Source organism: Tachyglossus aculeatus, chromosome 27, assembly GCF_015852505.1.
Source record: "Tachyglossus aculeatus isolate mTacAcu1 chromosome 27, mTacAcu1.pri, whole genome shotgun sequence".
Lineage (NCBI taxonomy): Eukaryota > Metazoa > Chordata > Mammalia > Monotremata > Tachyglossidae > Tachyglossus > Tachyglossus aculeatus.
Genome location: NC_052092.1, coordinates 3,721,967 through 3,743,033, shown reverse-complemented (window position 1 = coordinate 3,743,033; position 21,067 = coordinate 3,721,967). Strand labels below are relative to the sequence as shown.

General features: G+C 54.3%; 1 protein-coding gene across 1 annotated transcript; it reads right to left on the bottom strand.

Moving 5' to 3' along the window:
* Window positions 1-320: 320 nt before the first annotated feature.
* ADIPOR2 (adiponectin receptor 2) lies at window positions 321-11,397 on the bottom strand. Its single transcript, XM_038767794.1, has 7 exons — window positions 11,224-11,397; window positions 5,755-5,874; window positions 4,804-4,975; window positions 4,247-4,433; window positions 3,731-3,918; window positions 2,443-2,636; window positions 321-878 (listed from the first exon to the last, which is right to left on the bottom strand). The coding sequence occupies exons 1-7, from the start codon at window positions 11,395-11,397 to the stop codon at window positions 750-752; spliced, it is 1,164 nt and encodes a 387-aa protein (XP_038623722.1). The 3' UTR covers window positions 321-749.
* Between the last annotated feature and the right edge of the window lie 9,670 nt (window positions 11,398-21,067).

Below are 21,067 nucleotides of genomic sequence, written 5' to 3'. Positions count from 1 at the left end.
TAAAAAGGTGGAATCCCTGACCACTCTCGGCCACCAGACGCAGGCGGCCATCAGCTTGCCCCCTCCCCATTCACACGAGGACACATTCCCCCCCCGGCCCCACCATCCCCGGGGACCCCGGAAGCGTCCCAGGACCTCGGGGCGAACCCGGCCGTCCCCTCCGGGATTCATCTGGATGCTCTGGGTTGGGTTCCTCTGTGCACGATGGAAACCATGTGGGGCTTCTGCAGGTTTCGTTCTCTACAAAATTAGCCCTTCCCACCCACCCCCGCGGATTTAAACGTTTATATAAATTCTCATTTCGACAGAAAGTTAGAAATCTTATTTACACGGATTTCTCGGTTCTCTCAAAGAGCATCTAAACCCCCGCCCCCGCCCCGCCCCCTTCGCCAGTTAGAAATCTCCAAACTGGGTGGCAGGTGGTCTGTACGTCGGGCTTGTGGCAAAGAAAGGAAAGAGAGGCGAGGAAGGATAACCGACGGCCGGGCGGCCACCCCACCTCGGACGGATAAGTGACCGGTAGCTTGTAGTCCTGCCCGGGGCCGGCCACGTCCCTGGGCCTCCCGGGACGGGGCCCGGGCTTGGGGAATCACGCTCCGTCCTTCGGATGCGCTCCTTCCTCTGAGGTATGATTGACTCGGGGATCCTTCCCTCCTCAGCCCCGTCGGGCCCCGAGCCCGGGGGGTCGGCGGGTGAGGGGGCGGGGGCCGCCGGCTGCGCGTAGTGTCCCGGGGGAGGGGCCGACCACGTCACTGGGTGTCCTCCTCGCTGCAGCCCCCGCCGATCATGAAGCGGAACTCCTGGAGGTTGGACACGCCGTGGAAGTGCACGAAGGCGCCCGCCACCACGAAGATATGGAACAGCTGGTGGGAGTGAAACTGCGGACAGATCGGAGGACAAGAGCCGACGGGCCCCTTACTACCCGGGGGATATGGGGTCGATGGGCCCGGCGGACCATCCTTTGGCTCCGAGCTAACCGGTTTTGGGCCTCCCCATGCCCACGAGCCTTTTTCCTATCTTAAAATCAAATCATCGCCATGCTCACGTCGAGGCTGAATGCTACACACTAAACTGGCCTCTGAGCTAACATGAAGTCATTCAGTGGCTACATTTCTGTCTTAGAACATGTAGTTTGTTGCTGTATTGTGCTCTCAACCACTTAGTATAGTGTTCTGCACACAGTATGCGCTCAATACGACTGACTAGTATATAATTTTGATTCAATTTGTACCTTAGAATAGCCATATATATACACGTATATAGTCCTAAGTCATAAATCATACTTTTTCATGCCTATAATTATGATTTTATTTGGGGGTGGGAGGACCCTTACCTTGAGAGCCTGGGCTGAGGCCTCTAAAGCCCCCTGGTTAATAAGGCCCAGGTTATGGGGTGGTGAAGACAGGGAACAATAGCCTCAGGTGGCCCCTCCAGCAGGCAGCTTTGTGAAGCCTGAGAAGGGCAAACAGCTGCTCAGCACCCCCCACCCCTTCCCCCTTGGAATTAGGCGGGGAACAGCTGAGAGCTCCAGACTCAGAACCGTCTGCCCTGCTGGCACTGAGGCCTGGCCACTGGCCATCCTGGCCCCGGGCCACCCTGGCAGAGGCTCCCGTCTCCGGGACCGCAGCCATGCTCGTTCCTAAACGCGGGCCGGGGCTCAGCGGGGTGTGAAGGTGCTTTCCCTGCCATCCGGTCACTAGGCGGACCAGACGACCAGCGGCCCTGGGGGTTGAAGGGGCACACTCCGGGACGCTGGACGGCGCCCGGCGACCTTTCCCGGAGCTAACCTCTGACTCGGCCCACGCAATCCCCGCAGACAGCCTTCAGGGTCTGGGTGAGTCTTTGGGATCCAGGCCGGCCCAGGCCCTACGGTTCCCACTGGTGAGGGGGCAGGGGCCAGCGGGCATGGAGCGGACAAGTCCCGGCCAGCCACAGGGCCGCCCCCGCCGGGCCGGGGCCAATTTCAGGGCGAGCTTGGGCAGATGATAAGAACCTCGATACCCAAGGGCAGCTGGGAATTAGGGAGGGGTGGCATCTCTACGGTCGGAAACCAACCTAGGCTAGGCAGAGAGTCTTACCCCATTCAGAGAGGCCGTGTGACCTAGTGGATACAGCACCTGGGGATCAGAGGACCTGGGCTCTAATCCCATCTCTGCCACTTTGCTGTGTGGCCTCGAGCAAGTCACTTTGCTTCTCTGAGCCTCAGTGCCCTCATCTGTAAAACGGGGATTAACACTGCCAGCCCTATGTGGGGCAGGGACTGTATGCAACCTGATTAACTTGTATCTCCCCCAGCACTTAGTACAGTGCTCGGCACATAGCAAGAGCTTAAATATCATAAAGAAAGGCCCGTGGGTAACTGGTCCAGACACACCGACAGCCCCGAGCCAAAAGCCGGAGAGGCCTTTGGACTGCTGACCGCCCCGGGCGCGGGCTACTCACCCAGATGTCGCACTTTCCGGGGAAGAAGCGCTCGGGGACCCGGGCGGCGTACAGGGCCGCCCCGGTGATGTAGAGGGAGGCCATGAGCACCAGCCAGCCGATCTGGCCCATGGTGGCCGCCTTCAGGAGCCCTTCCGAGATGACAAAGTGCAGCGCCGGGATGATCCCGCTCAGACCCAGGCCGAGGAACACTCCTGGGGGATGACAGGAAATGGGTGGGGGTGAGTCGGGGTGGGAAGTGGAGGGTCCGGGCTGGATGGGATCTGGGGATGTTAGGGCAGCTTTGTTCTGGAGGGGGAGACTCTGTCAGCGGGATTTACTGAGCACCAGGGCCCTGCCCTCACGGAACTCCCAGAGGAAGGAAAAGGTGCTGGGAAGGTCCAGGAGGTCGCCGGCCTGGGGCGGAGTAGACCGGATGTTTGCCAAAGAATTGAGCCCCTTGCTGGGTAGAGGAGAGAGGCACTACTCCCAAAGGCGCCCCCCCCCCCCCCCCCGCCGCCAAGGGTGGGCCACAATTCCCCCCTTTTTTAGACTAAGTGAGCCCCCCAATCCAACACAACTGCCCATCCTCAGTGCCCGCCGGGGAGATCTGTCTGGCACTGGAGATGACCCTCCTCCCAAGGAGTGAGCCAAGTCCCAGAGGCAGACAGGTCCCCTATAGAGGGGACCAGAGGTGGAGAAGGGACTGTATCTATATATTGCCAATTTGTACTTCCCAAGCGCTTAGTACAGTGCTCTGCACATAGTAAGCGCTCAATAAATACGAGTGATGATGATGATGATGATGGAGAAGGAGATTTGGTTTCTGTGGCCCGGGTGAAGAGCCTTGGGCTTGGCCCTGTCTGCAAGACCACAGGGCTCAAGGGCCTTCCGTTCCCGGCCCACCAGTCCCACCCGCCCCGGGACTGGGAATCCATCTTGGGGGAATCGGTGGGGAGGCCCCTCGGACCCAGCGTGCCTTCCGGGGCTGGAGGAAAGGGGGTAGGGCGGGGTACGGATGGTCAAAGCAGTGGATGAAGGCCAGGTGGGGTGGGGATGAGCGTTTCCTGGCCTCTCCCCTTCCCGGCAGCAAAACCGCCACTGCCCGCGCTCTCCCCATGCCCGGGATTCCGGGTGCATCTAAAAGTGGGTCTTGAGCTGCCCTCGACAAAAAGGCTCCCGGCCTCCACGCTTGGATCCCCATCCCTCCGAAACAGACACTCATCCTCCTCCGCCGCAGCCTCCGACAAGATCCGGGGACCCGGGAGCGGCCCGGCGAAGGCAGGGCAGGGGGGAAGGGTGCTCTTACCTGCCCTCACCCCCCGGTACTGCGGGGTGGCGAACATGTCCCACTGGGAGACCATAATGGCGGCAATGCCCAGCACGCAGATGACGATCAGGTAGATGAAGCAGGGCTGCGGGTTGCAGTAGAAGGAGTAGTAGAGCCAGGGAACGAAGCTGCCCATGATCAGAAGGGCGATGCCCGAGTAGTCCAGCCTGGATCAGGAGGACGACATGCCAGGGGTCAGACCGAGAACAGCCCCTTCTCTCTTCCCCACCGCCCACCAGGCCCCATCAACCAACCGATCAGTGGTATTTATTGAGCGCTTACTGTGTGCAGAGCACTGGACTAAGCGCTTGGGAGAGCCCGATGCAAGAAAGCGGAAGGCCCGATCTCTATCCTCAAGGGGCTTCCCGTCTGGAGGGAGCGGACGAGGCTGGAGTTGCTGAGCCTGCAAGCCTCCCTGGGCTGGGAAGGGGGTGCGGGCGGGCACCCCCAGCCCAAGCCCGATCCACGCCGCGGGGGGTGCCTGCGGACACTCACTTGGAGAAGAGCCGGGACACGGACTCCGAGTGGCAGTAGACTGTGTGGAAGAGCCACGAGAAGGACAGGCAGAGAATGGCGCCTAGGAAGAACATGCCAAAGACCACCTTCTCCTGCACGGGGGCCACGAAAGAGATGTTGGGCCGGAACATATAGAAGATCCCTAAACATAGGAAGAACACGCAGCCTGGGGGGAAGAGAGGGTCAGAGGTCAGGGGGGCCGGCAACGCAACAGACGGAAAGCTAACACCAATGCGGCTTGGCCTAGTGGCTACAGCCTGGGCCTGGGATTCAGAAGGACCTGAGTTCTAATCCCAGCTCTACCACTTAACCTGGCATAGGTCACTTCACTTCTCTGGGCCTCAGTTTCCTCATCTGTAAAATGAGGATGAAGACTGTGAGCACCATGTGGGACAGGGATTGTGTCCAACCCGATTACCTTGTATCTACCCCGGCACTTACTACAGTGCCTGGCACACAGTAAGTGCTTTAACAAAGAGTAATATTATTATTATTAATAACAGAGTCGGTAGCTACATCCCCTGCTCCGCTAATACCTAGGAGGTGTGTCCAGATGTTGCCGGTCTCTGTGTGTATCCGGAAGATGCTCCGGAAGCAGGCCCGGAAGGAAGGCATGGGGGGCCTGTGCCCATGGAGGAGGAAGTCGTTGTCCTTGAGCCAGTCGGGCAGCACGTCGTGAGGGATGACTCGCCACCGGCCTTCCCACACCTGCCGGGGATGCGCACCGTTAGACCTGACCGGCGGGGGAACGGGCCCCGCTGAAGCCCCTAGACGGGGCCGCTCCGTCCCCAAAACCAACGGTCGGAACCGAAAGTCTGGAGGCTCCCTTCTGGTGTGAGGGCCGAATCCGGGTCAACTCCCGAGATGTTTCCCGGAGCCCAGCTGGCTCCCGGAGGAGGCCGGCCCCCCTGCGGTCCCGCTGACCAGTTCTGGAACGGGAAGCTTCTCGGGGGTCCCGGAGCTGCACTCGCCGCTCGACTGTGGTGGGTGGGGGCGTTCTGGGGACTACGAGGCAGAGCCACCCTGCACGCCTGCGTCACCCAGAAGGTGGAGAGCCCGCTGAGGGTTTGGGTGCCCTGCAAGGCCCCCTAGAGTGGCCACAGGCCCATTCATTCATTCAGTTCAATCAACTGGATTTACTGAGCGCTTATTGCGTGCAGAGAACTGTACTAAGCGTTTGGGAGAGTATGCTAGAACAATGAACAGATACATTCCCTGCCTGTAATGAGCTTATGGTCTAGAGGCCCTGTACTCATCTCACTGGCAGCAGGCAGATGTTACACTGAGGCCCAGAAACAACAATCATCCCGGGGGCACGATCACATCCTGACCCACTGGGGCGAATAAAACACGGAGAAATCAGTGACTCCCTGCTTCCCCGCCATCCGACGGTGAGGAAGCCTCACTGGGGACAAGGAGGAACAGAAGAACCCAAGGTCTCCGGCTGACGCTCCATGAGGAGCCCCCTTCTCCCGCCACCATCTTACCTTACACACAAACTCTTCCATCCGCTCCATGGCATGGTGAGCCTGCAGGAGGGGGGACATCCCCATGAACCCCTCGTCCTCCTGAGCCACCTCATCCTTGTTTTCGTGCTCCTCTGGGTTCTGCAGGGAAAACACAAGAGAGCCGTAGACTCTGTCGCTCGGACCCGGGGGCCGCCGGCAGGGGAGGAGTCCCGGTGCCCTGTGGCAGAGGTCAAGCGACCGTACCTATGGAGTGCTTTCGGGGTGCAGGGCACTGGACTAAGCGCTTGGGAGGTACAATAAAATGGAACTGGTAGACACATTTCCTGCCCACAACAAGCTCAATTCATCCGGTTCTCCAAAGGGCCACAGCAGGCCTCAGGCTACCCTAGACAGTGCGGGAGGACGTACGCGATTTAGCTGCTTGAGGTTTATTAGACTCTGGTGATGTGGGTTAGGGCGGCTGGCTCAAATTCCTGTTGGCAAAGGCTTGTGGGGTCCACTTGGGGACTAGACTGGAGCGCCTTCGAATCCATCAATCGATCCATCGATCCCCAGGGATCTGAGGCCTCCCAAGGGCATCGACGACAAGCGTGGCCACAAAAAGCCCGCTGATTGTTCAGAGGCAAGAGACCCGGGTTCTAATCCCAGCTTCACCATCTGCCTGCCGGGCGATTTTGCTACCTCAGTGGGGCTCGAATTCCTCCTCTGTGAAACAGGGATTAAAACACCTCATCCTCCCTCCCCTGAAGACTGTGAGCCTCGCGTCGGACGGGAACTGGGTACGATCCGGCTGCGCTGTATCCACCTCGACATTCAGCACAGTGCTTGGCACGAGACAAGTGCTTAACAAAGGCCGCTACCATCGTTCGCCTTCAGAGTCACGGCTCCATCAAACCTGTGGCTCGGGGAGGAGCCGATAATAACAATGATGGTATTTGCTAAGCGCTGTGACAGGCACTGGACTAAGCACTTTCCTAACCCAAGTGGGTTACTCCTTGACCTATTCAGGACCATAAACGCCTCTGGAGCTAAAAGTTGTGGGACATTCTTACAGCAGGCTGCCTTTCCCCTAGAGTCTAGAGTGAAGCAACAGGCAGAGTAAGCTCAGTGTTTTGAAAGCGCAGGCCACCCTCCTTCATTACACAAAAATGGGTAATTATGTCATGAGCCAAACTGCTCGCCTCTAAAATAGAAAAAGACCCCGAGGTCAGGGAAGCCCTCTGCATATTCTTCCTGGACCTGCTCCCGGCCTTTTCTTTTTCCTGGTGTCAGCCCTCAGATTTGGAGAGGGGGGCTTTGATATTTTTTGACCTCAGGCTGGCTTGCCTAACGGATAGCACGGTGGCCTAGTGCATAGAATATGGACCTGGGGGGTGTCAGGAGGCCTGGGTTCCTGACACCGGCCCGCTGGGTGACTTCGGGGAAGTCTCTTCACTTCTCTGGGCCTCAGTTTCCTCATCAGAAATGCAGTGATTAAATACTCTCCCTCCCCATTAACCAATGGCATTTACTAAGCACTTACTGTGTGCAGAGCAATGTACTCAGCACCGCTTGGGGAGTCCGATACAAGAGACGGAAGAAACATTCCCTGCCCTCAGTGAGCTTATAGTCTAAAGACTGAATCAGATTGTAGTGTATCTTCCCCAGCACTTAGCACAGTGCTAGGCCCACAGGTGCTTAACAAATTCCCCAATGACTATCACTGCTATTCCCTCCTCTATTTTCCAATGAACAGGCGACACAAGGCCACTGACGACATCAAGGAGGGTAAAAAAACCAAAACCAAACAAAACAAAATTTTGCTCCCATGAAATGTGAAATAGCAGGGGCCACCGCGATGGTCCAGATGCCTGGCCAGAGATGCCTAGGCAGGGGGAACATATCTCACTAAGGCTTTCCGGGCCCATCTCCCGTCATGAGGCGGGAAGAGGTCACAGCTCTTGTGTGAACGCTGTGACACCCTCTAAGGTCCGCGGCCTAATCTGGGCCGACGCTTACGTGTAGGAGGCCGGGGCCAGAGTCCGGCTGACTCGGACTGAATTTCAAAGTTCAGTGCGCTTGTTGGCTGGGCTTGCGTGGCTCCTGGGGGCAGGAGATGCTGGGATCGTTGGTTTATTATATTGTGCTCTCCCAAGAGCTTAGTACAGTGGTTTGAACACAGTGAGTGCTCGATAAATACGACTGAATGAGTGCCGTGGTCCACAGCAGGGCAGGAGGGCTCTTCTGCAGCTAGGTTGACCCCCTCAGACCACCACCTCGCCTTGAGGGGGTGAGGCCACTGCTCAAGCTTCCGAAATAGTCATCTCTCCCGGGGAGCCTTCCCGGACTTCCTTGCTCTTCCTGGTCCTGCCACTCAGCCAATGACTATGCCAAGAACTGATGATTTGCCTGCACTTATGATCGGATGCCGGCCCGGGGTTGAGAGGGACACAGCAATGCCCCGCCTGTGCCTTAGAGCACAAATACGATTTGCTCCAGGCCCTGGGGTCCGGTCCGCTCTGTTTTTTTTTTTTTTTCCTCCCGGCCGGGAGGCTGCAACTGCTGCAACCACCGCAAAGAGAGATGTTTTTTCTCTTTTTTTCCCTGTTTGCTGTTCCTTCACCGCCTGTCGCTCACGGGGTTAAGCAGAGAGGGACGAGGGCCAAGGTTCAGTTGACTGGGGAACAAAGGGCCCCTTCATCAGGCCCGCATCCCGTATCAGCGGGACAAAGGTACAATCGGCGCGGCTCCTGGAGGAGACATCGCCGGGGCCCATGTTTCGGGAGGTGGGGGGGAGAGGGATGGGCGGGATGGGCCCTCGGGTTGAGCACCCTCTGCCCGGACAACTGGAGGAAGGGCAGTGTTGCCTAGTGCATAGAGCCCGGGCGTCCGAAGGACCTGGGTTCTAATCCGGCTCCACCGCTTGTCTGTACCAACTTGTACTTCCCAAGTGCTTAGTACAGTGCTCTGCATACAGTAAGCGCTCAATAAATACAATTGAATGAATGAATGAATGGATGAATGGGTGACCTCGGGAAAGACACTTCACCTCTCGAGGCCTTAATCAATCAATCAATCGTATTTATTGAGCACTTACTGTGTGCAAAGCACTGTACTAAGCGCTTGGGAAGTACAAGTTGGCAACATATAGAGACAGTGGGCTCACAGTCTACAAGGGGGAGACAGAGAACAAAACTATACATACTAACAAAATAAAATAAATAGAATAGATATGTACAAGTAAAATAAATAAATAAATAGAGTAATAAATATGTACAAACATATATACATATATACAGGTATTATATACTTAATGACCTCATCTATAAAATGGGGGTGAAGACTGAGAGCCCGATGTAGGAAAGGGACTGTGTCCAACCTGATAAACTTGTGTCTACCCCAGGACTTAGTACAGTGCCTGGCACATAGTAAGCACTTAACAAATATTATCTAAAAAAAAGGATGGGAGGACAGCAAGACAAAAAAAATCCCCCAGGGCCAGCCCCGTCCCCCAGCCTTTTCTTTTATGGTGCTTGTTAAGTGCTTATTATATGCCAAACACTGTAGCGTGGCTCAGTGGAAAGAGTACGGGCTCTGGAGTCAGAGGTCATAGGTTCAAATCCCCGCTCCGCCACTTAGCTGTGTGACTTTGGGCAAGTCACTTAACTTCTCTGGGCCTCAGTTACCTCATCTGGAAAATGGGGATTAAGACTGTGAGCCCCCCGTGGGACAACCTGATCACCTTGTAACCTCCCCAGCGCTTAGAACAGTGCTTTGCACATAGTAAGCGCTTAATAAATGCCATCATTATTATTATTATTATTACAAGATCATCAGGTCGGCCCAGGCAGGCCAATAAGAAACCAATTCTTCACATCAGGTCGTGGTGGGGGGCGGGGGGAGGCGCTTTGGAACCGAAAGTTTGGGACATGGCAGACTAAAATCCTGGGCGGGCCACATGGTTTCCTCTTAATTACCCAGCAGCCTCGGGGAGAACGCACGCAGAGACCCGAGATGCTAAAGTTAAAACTTCTCCCTTATAATTCCCTGCTGTTCGTTACACATATTTATAGCCTCGTCCGTTTAGACCCGCTCATTCGTAGTTGCGACTCAACTCCCTTCCGGAAACAAATGGCTGAGTAACTAAAAAAATAAAAAACAAAAACAAAAACACTTGCCTGCTGTGGGACCCAATGCAAGTCACAACTTCGCTGCGCCTCCATTTCCTCATCCGTAAACTGGGTGTAAAATGTCCTGTTTTCTTTCCTTTTGTTTTTACCGGCATTCGTTAAGCGCTTACTATGCGCCGGGCACTATGCTAAGTGCTGAGGTAGGTATAAACTAATCAGGTTGGACATAGTTCCTGCCCCACATGGGGCTCACGGTCTTAATCTCCATTTTACAGATGAGAGAACTGAGGCGCAGAAAAGTGAAGTGACTTGGCCAAGGTCACGCTGCACATAAGCGGCAGAGCCGGGATTAGATGCCAGGCCTTCTAACTCCTAGGCCTGGGTTTTACCCCCTAGGCCATGCTGCATTTACCTCATTCTCTAGACTGTGAGCCCACTGTTGGGTAGGGACCGTCTCTATATGTTGCCAACTTCTACTTCCCAAGCGCTTAGTACAGTGCTCTGCACACAGTAAGCGTTCAATAAATACGATTGAATGAATGAATGAATTCTCCCTCCATTTTAATCTTTGAGTCTCACGGGGAACAGGGAGTGTGCCTGATTTGCATTACTGCATCCAGCTCAGTGCTTAGCACAGTGTGCGGCGCAGAGTGAGAAGCAGCATGGTGTAGTGGAGAGAGCATAGGCCTGGGAGCCGGAAAGATCTGGGTTCTAATCCCGGCTCTGCCACTTGTCTACTGTGTGACCCTGAATAAGTCACTTCACTTCTGTGGGCCTCAATTCTCTCCTCTGTAAAATGGGGATTAAGACTGGGAGCTCCATGTGGGACAGAGTCTGTGTTGGACCTGACTCATCAGCTTGTATCTACCGCTCAGTACAGGGCCCGGCATACAGTAAACACTTAATGAATACCATACTTAGATAAAAAATGAAAAAATAAAAATATCCCTGCCCAAAAGCTTACAGTCTACAGCCACCAGCACAACCGGCACACAGTGTATCTGCCACCAAATTCCTGCCTCCTGCCTCATAAAATCAACAAACCACCACCACAACAACAATAATAATAATTGTTAAGCACTTACTATATAGTCAGCACTGTGCTGCCTACTGGGATTGAAAAAACAGAAGCGGATCGGACTAAATCCCTGGCCCAGGTGGGGATCACGGCCATGGGGGAGGGAGAATGTGTATCGGATCCCCGTTTTGCAGGTGAGGAAACTGGGGGGCAGAAGAGTGAAATGACTTGGCCCAGGTCACCCCACTGGCCGACGGCAGAGCCGGGATTAGAACTCGGGTCTTGGGACTACCAGGATACGCCACTGATTCCAACGGTCTTCTCGCGAGCTGGGCTGACCGCTGCCGGGTGGGTACTCACTGTGCTGTGTGGAGAGGGGAGGGGGTCCGCTGGCGGAGACCCCGGGCCTGTGGCTGGGTCGTCGTCTCTCCGCTTGCCCTCGGCGGCATCCGGCCGGTGCCCTTTTCGGTGCCGCACGGCCGCGGGCTCCGGAGTCCTCGTGCACCCCGATCTGAGATCCACTGGCTCGTTCATGGGAGGCGGGGGCCTTCTTCCCGCGGACGTGTCTCCCCCGATCGCCCCGCCTCTCGGCCACCTGAGGAGACAACCACGTCGACCGCTCAATTGAAACGCCACCGTGACGGCAGCTCGGAGGGGAACGGGGGAACTAGGGAGATGGGGAAACCGAGCCAGCAGGCCAGACGGGGGCAAACTCAAAGGGGCCGCCGAAAGTCACGTGGTTCCGGGGGCTGCCGAGGTCTCCCGGCCTTCTGGAACGGCTTCCCCCGGTCTGTTCCCAAATCGAATGAATCGAAAACCAAACCGACCAACCAACCCACAAAAAAATCTCCTCCTCCAGGAAGCCTTCTCTGGTTACTTCTAAGTCGTGTACGGTGGGTCTTGGTGGAAAACGGCCACCTTCTGGAGGAAATGGCTAGCCGATGACTGCACCTGACCCCTCTGGGTCCAGAACAGACCCGAAACCAGAGAGAAGCATCCATCACGGGACAATCCCGGTGACAAATCGAGCTTCAGGGAAGTGGTCTTCGTGGCACTCCCAGGTTGTTTAGCTTTCTCCATGCTCTCCGGGGACCCACGACCAGAACAGAGGCGACCCGGGTGGGCAACAAGATATCAGGCTAATCAATCAATGGTATCTATTGAGCGCTTGCTGTGTGCAGAGCACTGTACTGAGCACTTGGGCGAGCACAATACAAGAGAGTCGGTCAGATACGGTAATCTATCCAATTCTGAGTTTCCGGAGGGACGATGCTACAGGAGGCGGGGGGGGCCTCTCTGGGATTTGAAATGGGGTTGGAGGACTGGATGAGAGGAAGTGATCAAACTGAGAACCAAAGAACGTAGAGCCCATGGACTTTCCTGGTGTCCTCATGATCCCTACCACTGCCTGGAAAGGAGCTCCACTCTGGAAATACCGAGGAAAAATCTGTATCTTTGGAGTACACTGGTCAGTTAGGATCACTGTAAGCACCTTGAGGGCAGGAATCGTGTCCACCTACTCTCCTGGACACTTCCAAACGTTCAGTCCAGTGCATTGTGCACAATAAGGTTTCGGTCCCAGCCCCGCCACCAGCCCGCTGGGTAACTTTCTCTGGGCCTCGGTTTCCTCATCCTTCAAACGGGGATTCGACACCTGTTCTCCCTCCCGCTTAGACTGTGAGGTCCCTCTGGGATGATGATCAGGTCTGATCTGCACCGGTGTTTAGCACAGCGCTTGGCACCTCGTAAGCGTTTAAGCAATACGATCCCGCCAACCTTCGTTCTATCGTGGGGGGCTCCCTCTTTGGCAGCCGCTTAGAAGGACCCCGAGGAACGGGGTTCCCGCCGCCTCTTGTGCTAAGGGGCCTGACCCTGGAGACCTCCCAACCCCGCTGGGCCAGTGAGGGCTCCGTTGGCCACGATTTAATCTGCATCTCTGTGCCCAACCCGGGAGGTCTGTGTCTCTCCTGGGTCCTGTCCTCGCTGACTTCCCCAAAGGCGCCCTTCTCGGTCGAGACGCCCCGAGCCCGCTCCCGTGGCTCTCGAGAACGGTTGGCTTCTCCGTCCAGTCCGGGCCAAATCCCGAGGGAGCCTGCCGAGGAAGTGGTCTGTATGCAGCGCGCCCAGAACACGCATGACCCCAGGAGAACCGAACCTTCGATGCCCGTCTGTGTACGTGTTGCGGTGTACGTGTGCGTCTGAGGCTTACCGGGGAGTGTGCCTACCAACTCTGTTGTATTGTACTCTCCCAAGTGCTTACAATCGGCGCTCAATATCACCGATTGATTTTCAAAATAGTTTAAACTTGGGCCATCCACCGCGGCCCCCAAGACATCAGAGAACCGTGAATCACCACAGCAAACCGGGGAACTCTACTACAAGCCCCGAGCCCTCGGGGGACGTGGGTGGATTGAGAAGTACACTGCGCCCCACACCATCCCCCTCGGTGCAATCTGCCCTGACTGCGTCCGACCCGATCATCTTGGATCCACCCCAGTCCTTAAAACAATGCTCGGCACAGAGAAAGCACTCTAACGGGAGCAATCCCGGGTCCCTCAGGAAGCCCCTAAATCACCTCTGCCCCACAATCTCCCCCTCCGCGTGAACCGCCCTGACGGCGTCTGCCCCGACCATCTCAGATCTGCCGCAGCGCTTAGCACGGTGCTTGGCCCGGGGTGAGCACTTTGACAACAGACACCCGGTGTGACCAGAGTATCATAATCGTCGTCCACCCCTTCCCAAGCTCCCTCTGAGGCCACCGCCGTGGGACGGGCACAGTGCCCGTGCCATGGGGCGCTGGGTCGGTTCCCCCCACCATACCGTAACTCCTGCCAGTCACGGTGCCTCCAGACGCTCAGCCCCGCAGCTCCCCCGGCCCTGAGAAAGGTCCAGGTGTATATTTAGTTGGCTGCAAGGGCTTCTCGGGTTTCCCAGATCGGAGAATTTGCTCTGGCGGAGGAGGAGAGGGGATCTCTCGGGCAAAGAGAGCCGGTGCTTTAAGATCTCTGGAGATGGCATGAACATAAAAAACCCGCGCAGCAGAAATGAGGCAATGCTAAGTTCCACCGGTCTGTGACTCATTTTGAGGCCTATGGGCGGAGTCCAGGGGCGGGAGCTGGAGCCCGGGTTGGGAAGGGGAAATACCTTGGGAGGTCAGGGTGACATCCACTGGGGAAATGGTTCCTTAAAGATTCCTCCAGTCTGTCGCGGAGGGTTGTGGGCCAACGTGCAAATGGCCCTCCTTGCTTCCTTTCAATTTTTTTTCCCCACCCCCGTGTTGACTGGGCAAGGAGTGGAAGCTTTTTAAAAAATATATAATAATCACTAAAAATCAGGCCGTCTGAAGAAGATCACCTCGTTGGCCAATCGGTCTGCCACCCCTCGCTGGAGGATTTAGATGGTGGTGACTGGTGGGGGGATCGAAAAGCTTTGAGTGACAGGAGGAAGGGTGGTGTCTTTGACCTCTACCGTTCTCTCCCAAATGCTCAGTCCAATGCTCTGTGTACGGAAGGCACGCGATAAATACTCTGGCCGGGTTCAACGGGACCAAGAGGGGCCCACATCTTACCCAGTTAAGGAAACGGGTCAATCTCATTCAACTAAGCCAGCCCTCCCTTCTCTCCCGGTCAGCCGAGGGATGATGGGGAGAGCCGTCTTGCCCTGGGAGAAGCAGGCCATGCGTGGCCCTCTGAGTCAGAGCACGGTCCGGCTCCGCTGGCCAGACGAGTCCCTGGGGAACCGGTGACCCAGGACACACTGGTGGTGCCACTACAGTGTGCGGAGGGATCACATATGCGGCGTGGCTCTCCTGGCCCCTTCCGATTTCCAGGCCAGGCTTTGAAGGCCTCCTGCCCATTCATTCCAACACATTTATCGAGTGCTTACTATGTGCAGAGCACTGGACTGAGTGCTGGGGAGGGGACCATAGAACAATAAATGGACACATTCCCTGCCCACAGGGAGCTTACTGTCTAGAGGGGGAGACGGACAATAACAGAAACAGATCATAGATATGGACATAAGTGGGGGGGGGGTTAGGAGGGGGGATGAATAAAGGGAGCGAGTCAAGGCGACGCAGAAGGGAGTGGGAGAAGAGGAAAGGTGGGTTTAGTCAGGGAAGGCTGACCCGGTGTCCAGCTGTCCTCCTCTAGACAGGAAGATCCTTGTGGGCAAGGACTGTGCCTGTCGGCTCTGCTATACTGGACCCTCCCGAGGGCTAAGTACGGTGCTCTGCCCACAGTAAGTGCTCAATAAATACCACTGACTGAATGACTGATTGCTAGTATCCCCGGCTCTGCTGGGTGGGCTCCCCTCTCCCTCACACGTCCTTCTGGGCTTCCCTGGACATCGCCCCCATAAGAAGCCCCATCCAATAAGCACAGGTCCAGAACACTTTGAGGACGGGAAGCTCTGCTCCTGGAGTAACTCAGTGGCCTGGTAGAAGGACAAAGGGCTGGGAGTCGGAAGACCTGGGTCCTCATCCCTCCCGCCAGCTGGGCGACTTTGGGTGAATCATCATCAATCGTACTTATTGAGCGCTTACTATGTGCACTGTACTAAACGCTTGGTGAATCGCTTCTGGGCCTCCGTTTCCCCCTCTGCAAAAGGGGGATCCAATGCCCGCACTCCCTCTCAGCCAGTGAGCCCCAAGCGGGCCGGGACTGAGTTCATCCTGACGATCTGGTGTCTGCCCCAGCGCAGAGTGCAGTGCTTGGCGTAAGGTAGGCGCTTAGCTAATACCCCAACTGTTGTTCTGAGTCTCAGCTCCCTTCCCTTCCCCACAGCACCTGTATATATGTTTGTACATATTTGTTACTCTATTTATTTTACTTGTACATATCTACTCTATTTATTTTATTTTGTTGGTATGTTTGGTTTTGTTCTCTGTCTCCCCCTTTTAGACTGTGAGCCCACTGTTGGGTAGGGACCGTCTCTAGATGTTGCCAACTTGGACTTCCCAAGCGCTTAGTACAGTGCTCTGCACACAGTAAGCGCTCAATAAATACGATTGATGATGATGATGATGATGATGGCGGCTGTCCGACCGTCCGGATGTTTCCGGGCGAATCATCCTCCACCGGGGCGGATTCCCCAAGCGTGCGTCACCGGCCCCGTCTGCCGCCCGCGGGCCCGAGGCCTATTGCCCTGCCGGAGCCGCCGACTCTCCCGGGGAGCTTGCTCCCGTCGCTCATAAAACCACCCCACGGCACGCAAGCGGGCAGGGATTGGAACTCGGCACGCGGCGTTCTGGGTTGGGGAATCAATCAGTCTATCCATGGTATTGGATAATAGTTGTGGTGTTTGTTACGCGCTTGCTATTCATTCATTCATTCATTCAATCGTATTTATCGAGCGCTTACTGTGTGCAGAGCACTGTACTAAGCACTTGGGAAGTACAAGTTGGCAACACATAGAGACGGTCCCTACCCAACAGCGGGCTCACAGTCTAGAAGGGGGGGAGACAGACAACAAAACAAAACATATTAACAAAATAAAATAAACAGAATAAATATGTACAAGTAAAATAAATAAGAGTAATAAATATGTACAACCATATATACAGGTGCTGTGGGGAGGGGAAGGAGGTAAAGGGGGAGGAGGAGGGGACTCAGTCTGGGAAGGCCTCCTGGAGGAGGTGAGTTCTCAGTAGGGCTTTGAAGGGAGGAAGAGATATATATGCACTTTATGAGATATAAAGATACCCGGGAAGATCTTCATGACCCTCGGTCTGCCAGGAACCTTGTCGCGACTTCCCCACCTTGCTAATAATTGTGATTTTTAAGCGCTTACTGTGTGCCAACACTGTACTGAGCGCCGGGGTAGATACAAATCATCAGGTCCCACTTGAGGCGCGTTGTCTGAGTGAGGGGGGAGAACAGTTCTTGAATCCCCATTTTGCAGATGGGGTAACCGAGGCACAGAGAAGTGACCCGCCCAAGGTCACACAACAGACAGGTGGGGGAGCAGGGATTAGAACCCAGATCCTCTTACCGCTCAGATATAAAGGGCATAAAGTGCCTGCTATGTGCCAGGCACTGTACTAAGTGCCGGGGTGGATACCAGCAGATCGGGTTGGACACAGTCCCCGTCCCATGTGGGGCTCACGGTCTCAATCCCCATTTTCCAGATGAGGGAACTGAGGCCCAGAGAAGTGAAGTTACTTTTCTTGTGCAGCAGACAAGTAGCGGGGCTGGAATTAGAACCCGTGACCTTCTGCTACCCAGACCTGTGCTCTATCCACTACGCCATGCATTTATTGAGTGCTTACTATGTGCCGAGCCCTGGAATAAACGCTTGGGAGAGGACAATCTGGCAAAATTAGCAGACACGTTCCCTGCTGGTAACGAGCTGCCAGCCCAGAAGAATGTGTCTGCTAATTCCGCTGCCTTCAACAGGGACAGCTCTGTAACTGAAAAGCAGCAGGGCCCAGTGGTGAGAGGATCTGGGTTCTAATCCCTGCTCCCCCACCTGTCTGTTGTGTGACCTTGGGCGGGTCACTTCTCTGTGCCTCAGTTATCCCAACTGCAAAATGGAGATTCAAGAACTGTTCTCCCCCCTCCTCAGACAGCGAGCCTCAACTGGGACCTGATGATTTGTATCTATTTGTATTTGATTTGTATCTCCTGATGGGGAGACGGCGTGGCTCAGTGGAAACAGCCCGGGCTTTGGAGTCAGAGGTCATGGGTTCAAATCCCGACTCCACCACTTGTCAGCTGTGTGACTTTGGGCACGTCACTTCACTTCTCTGTGCCTCAGTTCCCTCATCTGTAAAATGGGGATGAAGACTGTGAGCCCCCCGTGGGACAACCTGATCACCTTGTTAACCTCCCCAGCGCTTAGAACAGTGCTTTGCACATAGTAAGCGCTTAATAAATGCTAACATTATCATTATTATTATTATCTACCCCGGCGCTCAGTACAGTGTTGGCACACAGTAAGCGCTTAACAAAAATCACAATTATTAGCAAAGTGGGGAAGTCGCGACAAGGTTCCCGGCAGATCGAGGGACATGAAGATCTTCCTGGGTATCTTTATATCTCATAAAGTACTTATTTATAATAATAATAATAATGATGATGGTATTTGTTAAGCGCTTACTATGTGCTAAGCACTGTTCTAAGTACTGGGGGGATACAAGGTGATCAGGTTGTCCCACGAGGGGCTCACAGTCTTAATCCCCATTTTACAGATGAGGGAACTGAGGCCCAGAGAAGTTAAGTAACTTGCCCAAAGTCACACAGCTGACAACTGGCGGAGCCGGGATTTGAACCCGTGATCTCTGACTCCAAAGCCCGGGCTCTTTCCACTGAGCCAGGCTGCTTTTCTATATCAACATCTCTGGTCTGTAAGCTTAATGTGGGCAGGGAACAGGTCTAACTCTGTTGTAGTAACCTCTCCCAGGCGCTTAGCACAATGCTTTGCCCACAGTAAGTGCTCATTAAATACCATCGATTGGCTGATGTGGGTGTGAGACTTCCTGAAGGCAGCTTGGGGCAAAATATGGGATCCTAGGCGGAATTAAGTTGCATTTAACTGCGTGCACTAAGAAGCTACCTGACTCCACTGAGAAAACATCCTGAAATTCATTAAGCGCAAAATTAATTTAGCATTCCTCCATGATTTTCTTTGTAGGGCTGTCAGGGGGATGGGAACACGTCAGTCTCTGAAACAGGCCTCAATTTGCTTTCTCATTATGTTTCTAAACAGCCCGAGCCCTGGGGGGCTGGGGGAGGAGATCAGAGGAACTTACAATGAAATAGACTGTTCTCATTAATTTTGAACTGCTTCTCTTTCTACCAGAGGAAAAGCCTATTCAATCAATCAATCAATCGTATTTATTGAGCGCTTACTGTGTGCAGAGCACTGTACTAAGTGCTTGGGAAGTACAAGCTGGCAACATATAGAGACAGTCCCTACCCAACAGTGGGCACACAGTCTAGACGATTATTAAATACTAAGTCTGTTAAATACTAAAGGTATGTTGGTCATCCCGTTGTTGGGTAGAGACCGTCTCTATATGTTGCCAACTTGTACTTCCCAAGCGCTCAGTACAGTGCTCTGCACACAGTAAGCGCTCAATAAATATGATTAAATGAATGATGAGCCATAAAAGACTTCTCAGTGGCTGCATGCGGTGCTAAGGAAAAATTGATTAGCAAGTCAGGGGACCTTGGTATTTGATCAATAACTGATAACCCAGTTGTGTTTCCCACAGGGACTGCACCCAGAGTCCTCTGTTCTGCAACTTCTCGAGTAGGCGCCCAATACATTCCATTGACAGACGGAATCTCTCACCTGTCCCGCCATCGACCCCCGGCCCACGTCTTCCCCCGGGCCTGGAATGCCCCCAATCCCTCTGCCCATCCACCAAGCTAGCTCTCTTCCTCCCTTCAAGGCCCTACTGAGAGCTCACCTCCTCCAGGAGGCCTTCCCACACTGAGCCCCTTCCTTCCTCTCCCCCTCGTCCCCCTCTCCATCCCCCCATCTTACCTCCTTCCCTTCCCCACAGCACCTGTATATATGGATATATGTTTGTACATATTTATTACTCTATTTTACTTGTACATATCTATTCTATTTATTTTATTTTGTTAGTATGTTTGGTTTTGCCTCCCCCTTTTAGACTGTGAGCCCACTGTTGGGTAGGGACTGTCTCTATATGTTGCCAATTTGTACTTCCCAAGCGCTTAGTACAGTGCTCTGCACACAGTAAGCGCTCAATAAATACGACTGATGATGATGATGATGACCTTAGGCTCACTGGGGGCAGGGAACGTGCCTGCCAACACGTTGAACTGCACTCTCCCAAAACGCTCAGTCCAGTGCTCTGCACATAGTAAGCGCTCAACGCACTCCCTGATAGCTGGACTCTCTAAACTGTACGCTCGGGTGGGCGGGAACGTGCCTGCCAACTCTGTCCTCTGCACAGAGTAGGCGCTCAGTAAATAGCACTGACGATGATGACATAGAAGGGTGTGAGAGGCAATCAGGATGAGAAAGACTATGAGCCCCACCTCGGCACTTCAGTTCCTTAAAAACCATCCGGAGTCGGACAGATATACTCAACTTACACATTCCTTACAGATCAATCAGCCAGTCGTCTTTATTGAGCGCTTACTGTGTGTCGAACACAGTATTAAGTGCTGGGGAGAGTACAGTGCAACAAAGACACGTTCCCTGCCCACAATGAGCTTATAGTCTAGAGGGACTTTTTTGTTATCGTTATCAGGGTAGTGTTTGTAACGTGTTTAAGTGCCAGGCACTGAATAAATATATTCATATCTGAAAGAGTCCCAGCCCTACATGGAGCTCCCAGACTATGGGGGAGGGAGGATGGGCATTGTACCCCCATTTTACAGTTGAGGAAACTGAGGCAAAAGTGACGTGCCTTGACCAAGGTCACACGGCAGGCAAACGGCCGAGCCGAGATTAGAACCCAGGCCTCCTGTCGCCCAGCCCCGGGCTCTTTCCACTAGGCCACGCAGTTCTGAATAATAATAATAATGGTTGTATTTGTTAAGCGCTTACTATGTGCAAAGCACTGTTCTAAGCACTGGGGGATACAAGGTTATCAGGTTGTCTCACAGTCTTAATCCCCATTTTACAGATGAGGGAACTGAGGCACAGAGAAGTTAAGTGACTTGCCCAGAGTCACACAGCTGACAATTGGCGGGGCCAGGATTTGAATCCATGACCTCTGACTCCAAAGCCCGTACTCTTTCCACTGAGCCACGCTGCTTCTCTGAAGCCACCTGGTCATTTCCCACCTCAGAATTACCAAATCAGAACCAAAAGGATTAGCCAAATGCAAACCCGGGGTATGCGTGTGTCTACATATGGCCTCTTACTCAAGAACCTCCGTCAATTTACGACACTTCGTTAGCCGCCAGATTTGTTAACACACACCCTCGTACCCAAGAATCTCCACCAATTCACGACACCACGTTAACCGCCGGATTCGTTAACCCAGGTTGGGCAACTGACACCCAACTCAAGAGAACCGGAGGGCAGGGATCGTGTCTAACCCTACTGTACTGGACGCTCCCAAGTGCTCAATCAGTGCTCTGCCCACGGTAGACTGTCAGCTCCTTGAGGAGAGGGATCACGTCTACCAACTTTACCGTAGCGGCCTCTAGACCGTAAGCTCGTCCTCTACGTCAGGGATGTCTCTGCCGACCCTGCTGAACTGCCCTCTCACGAGTGC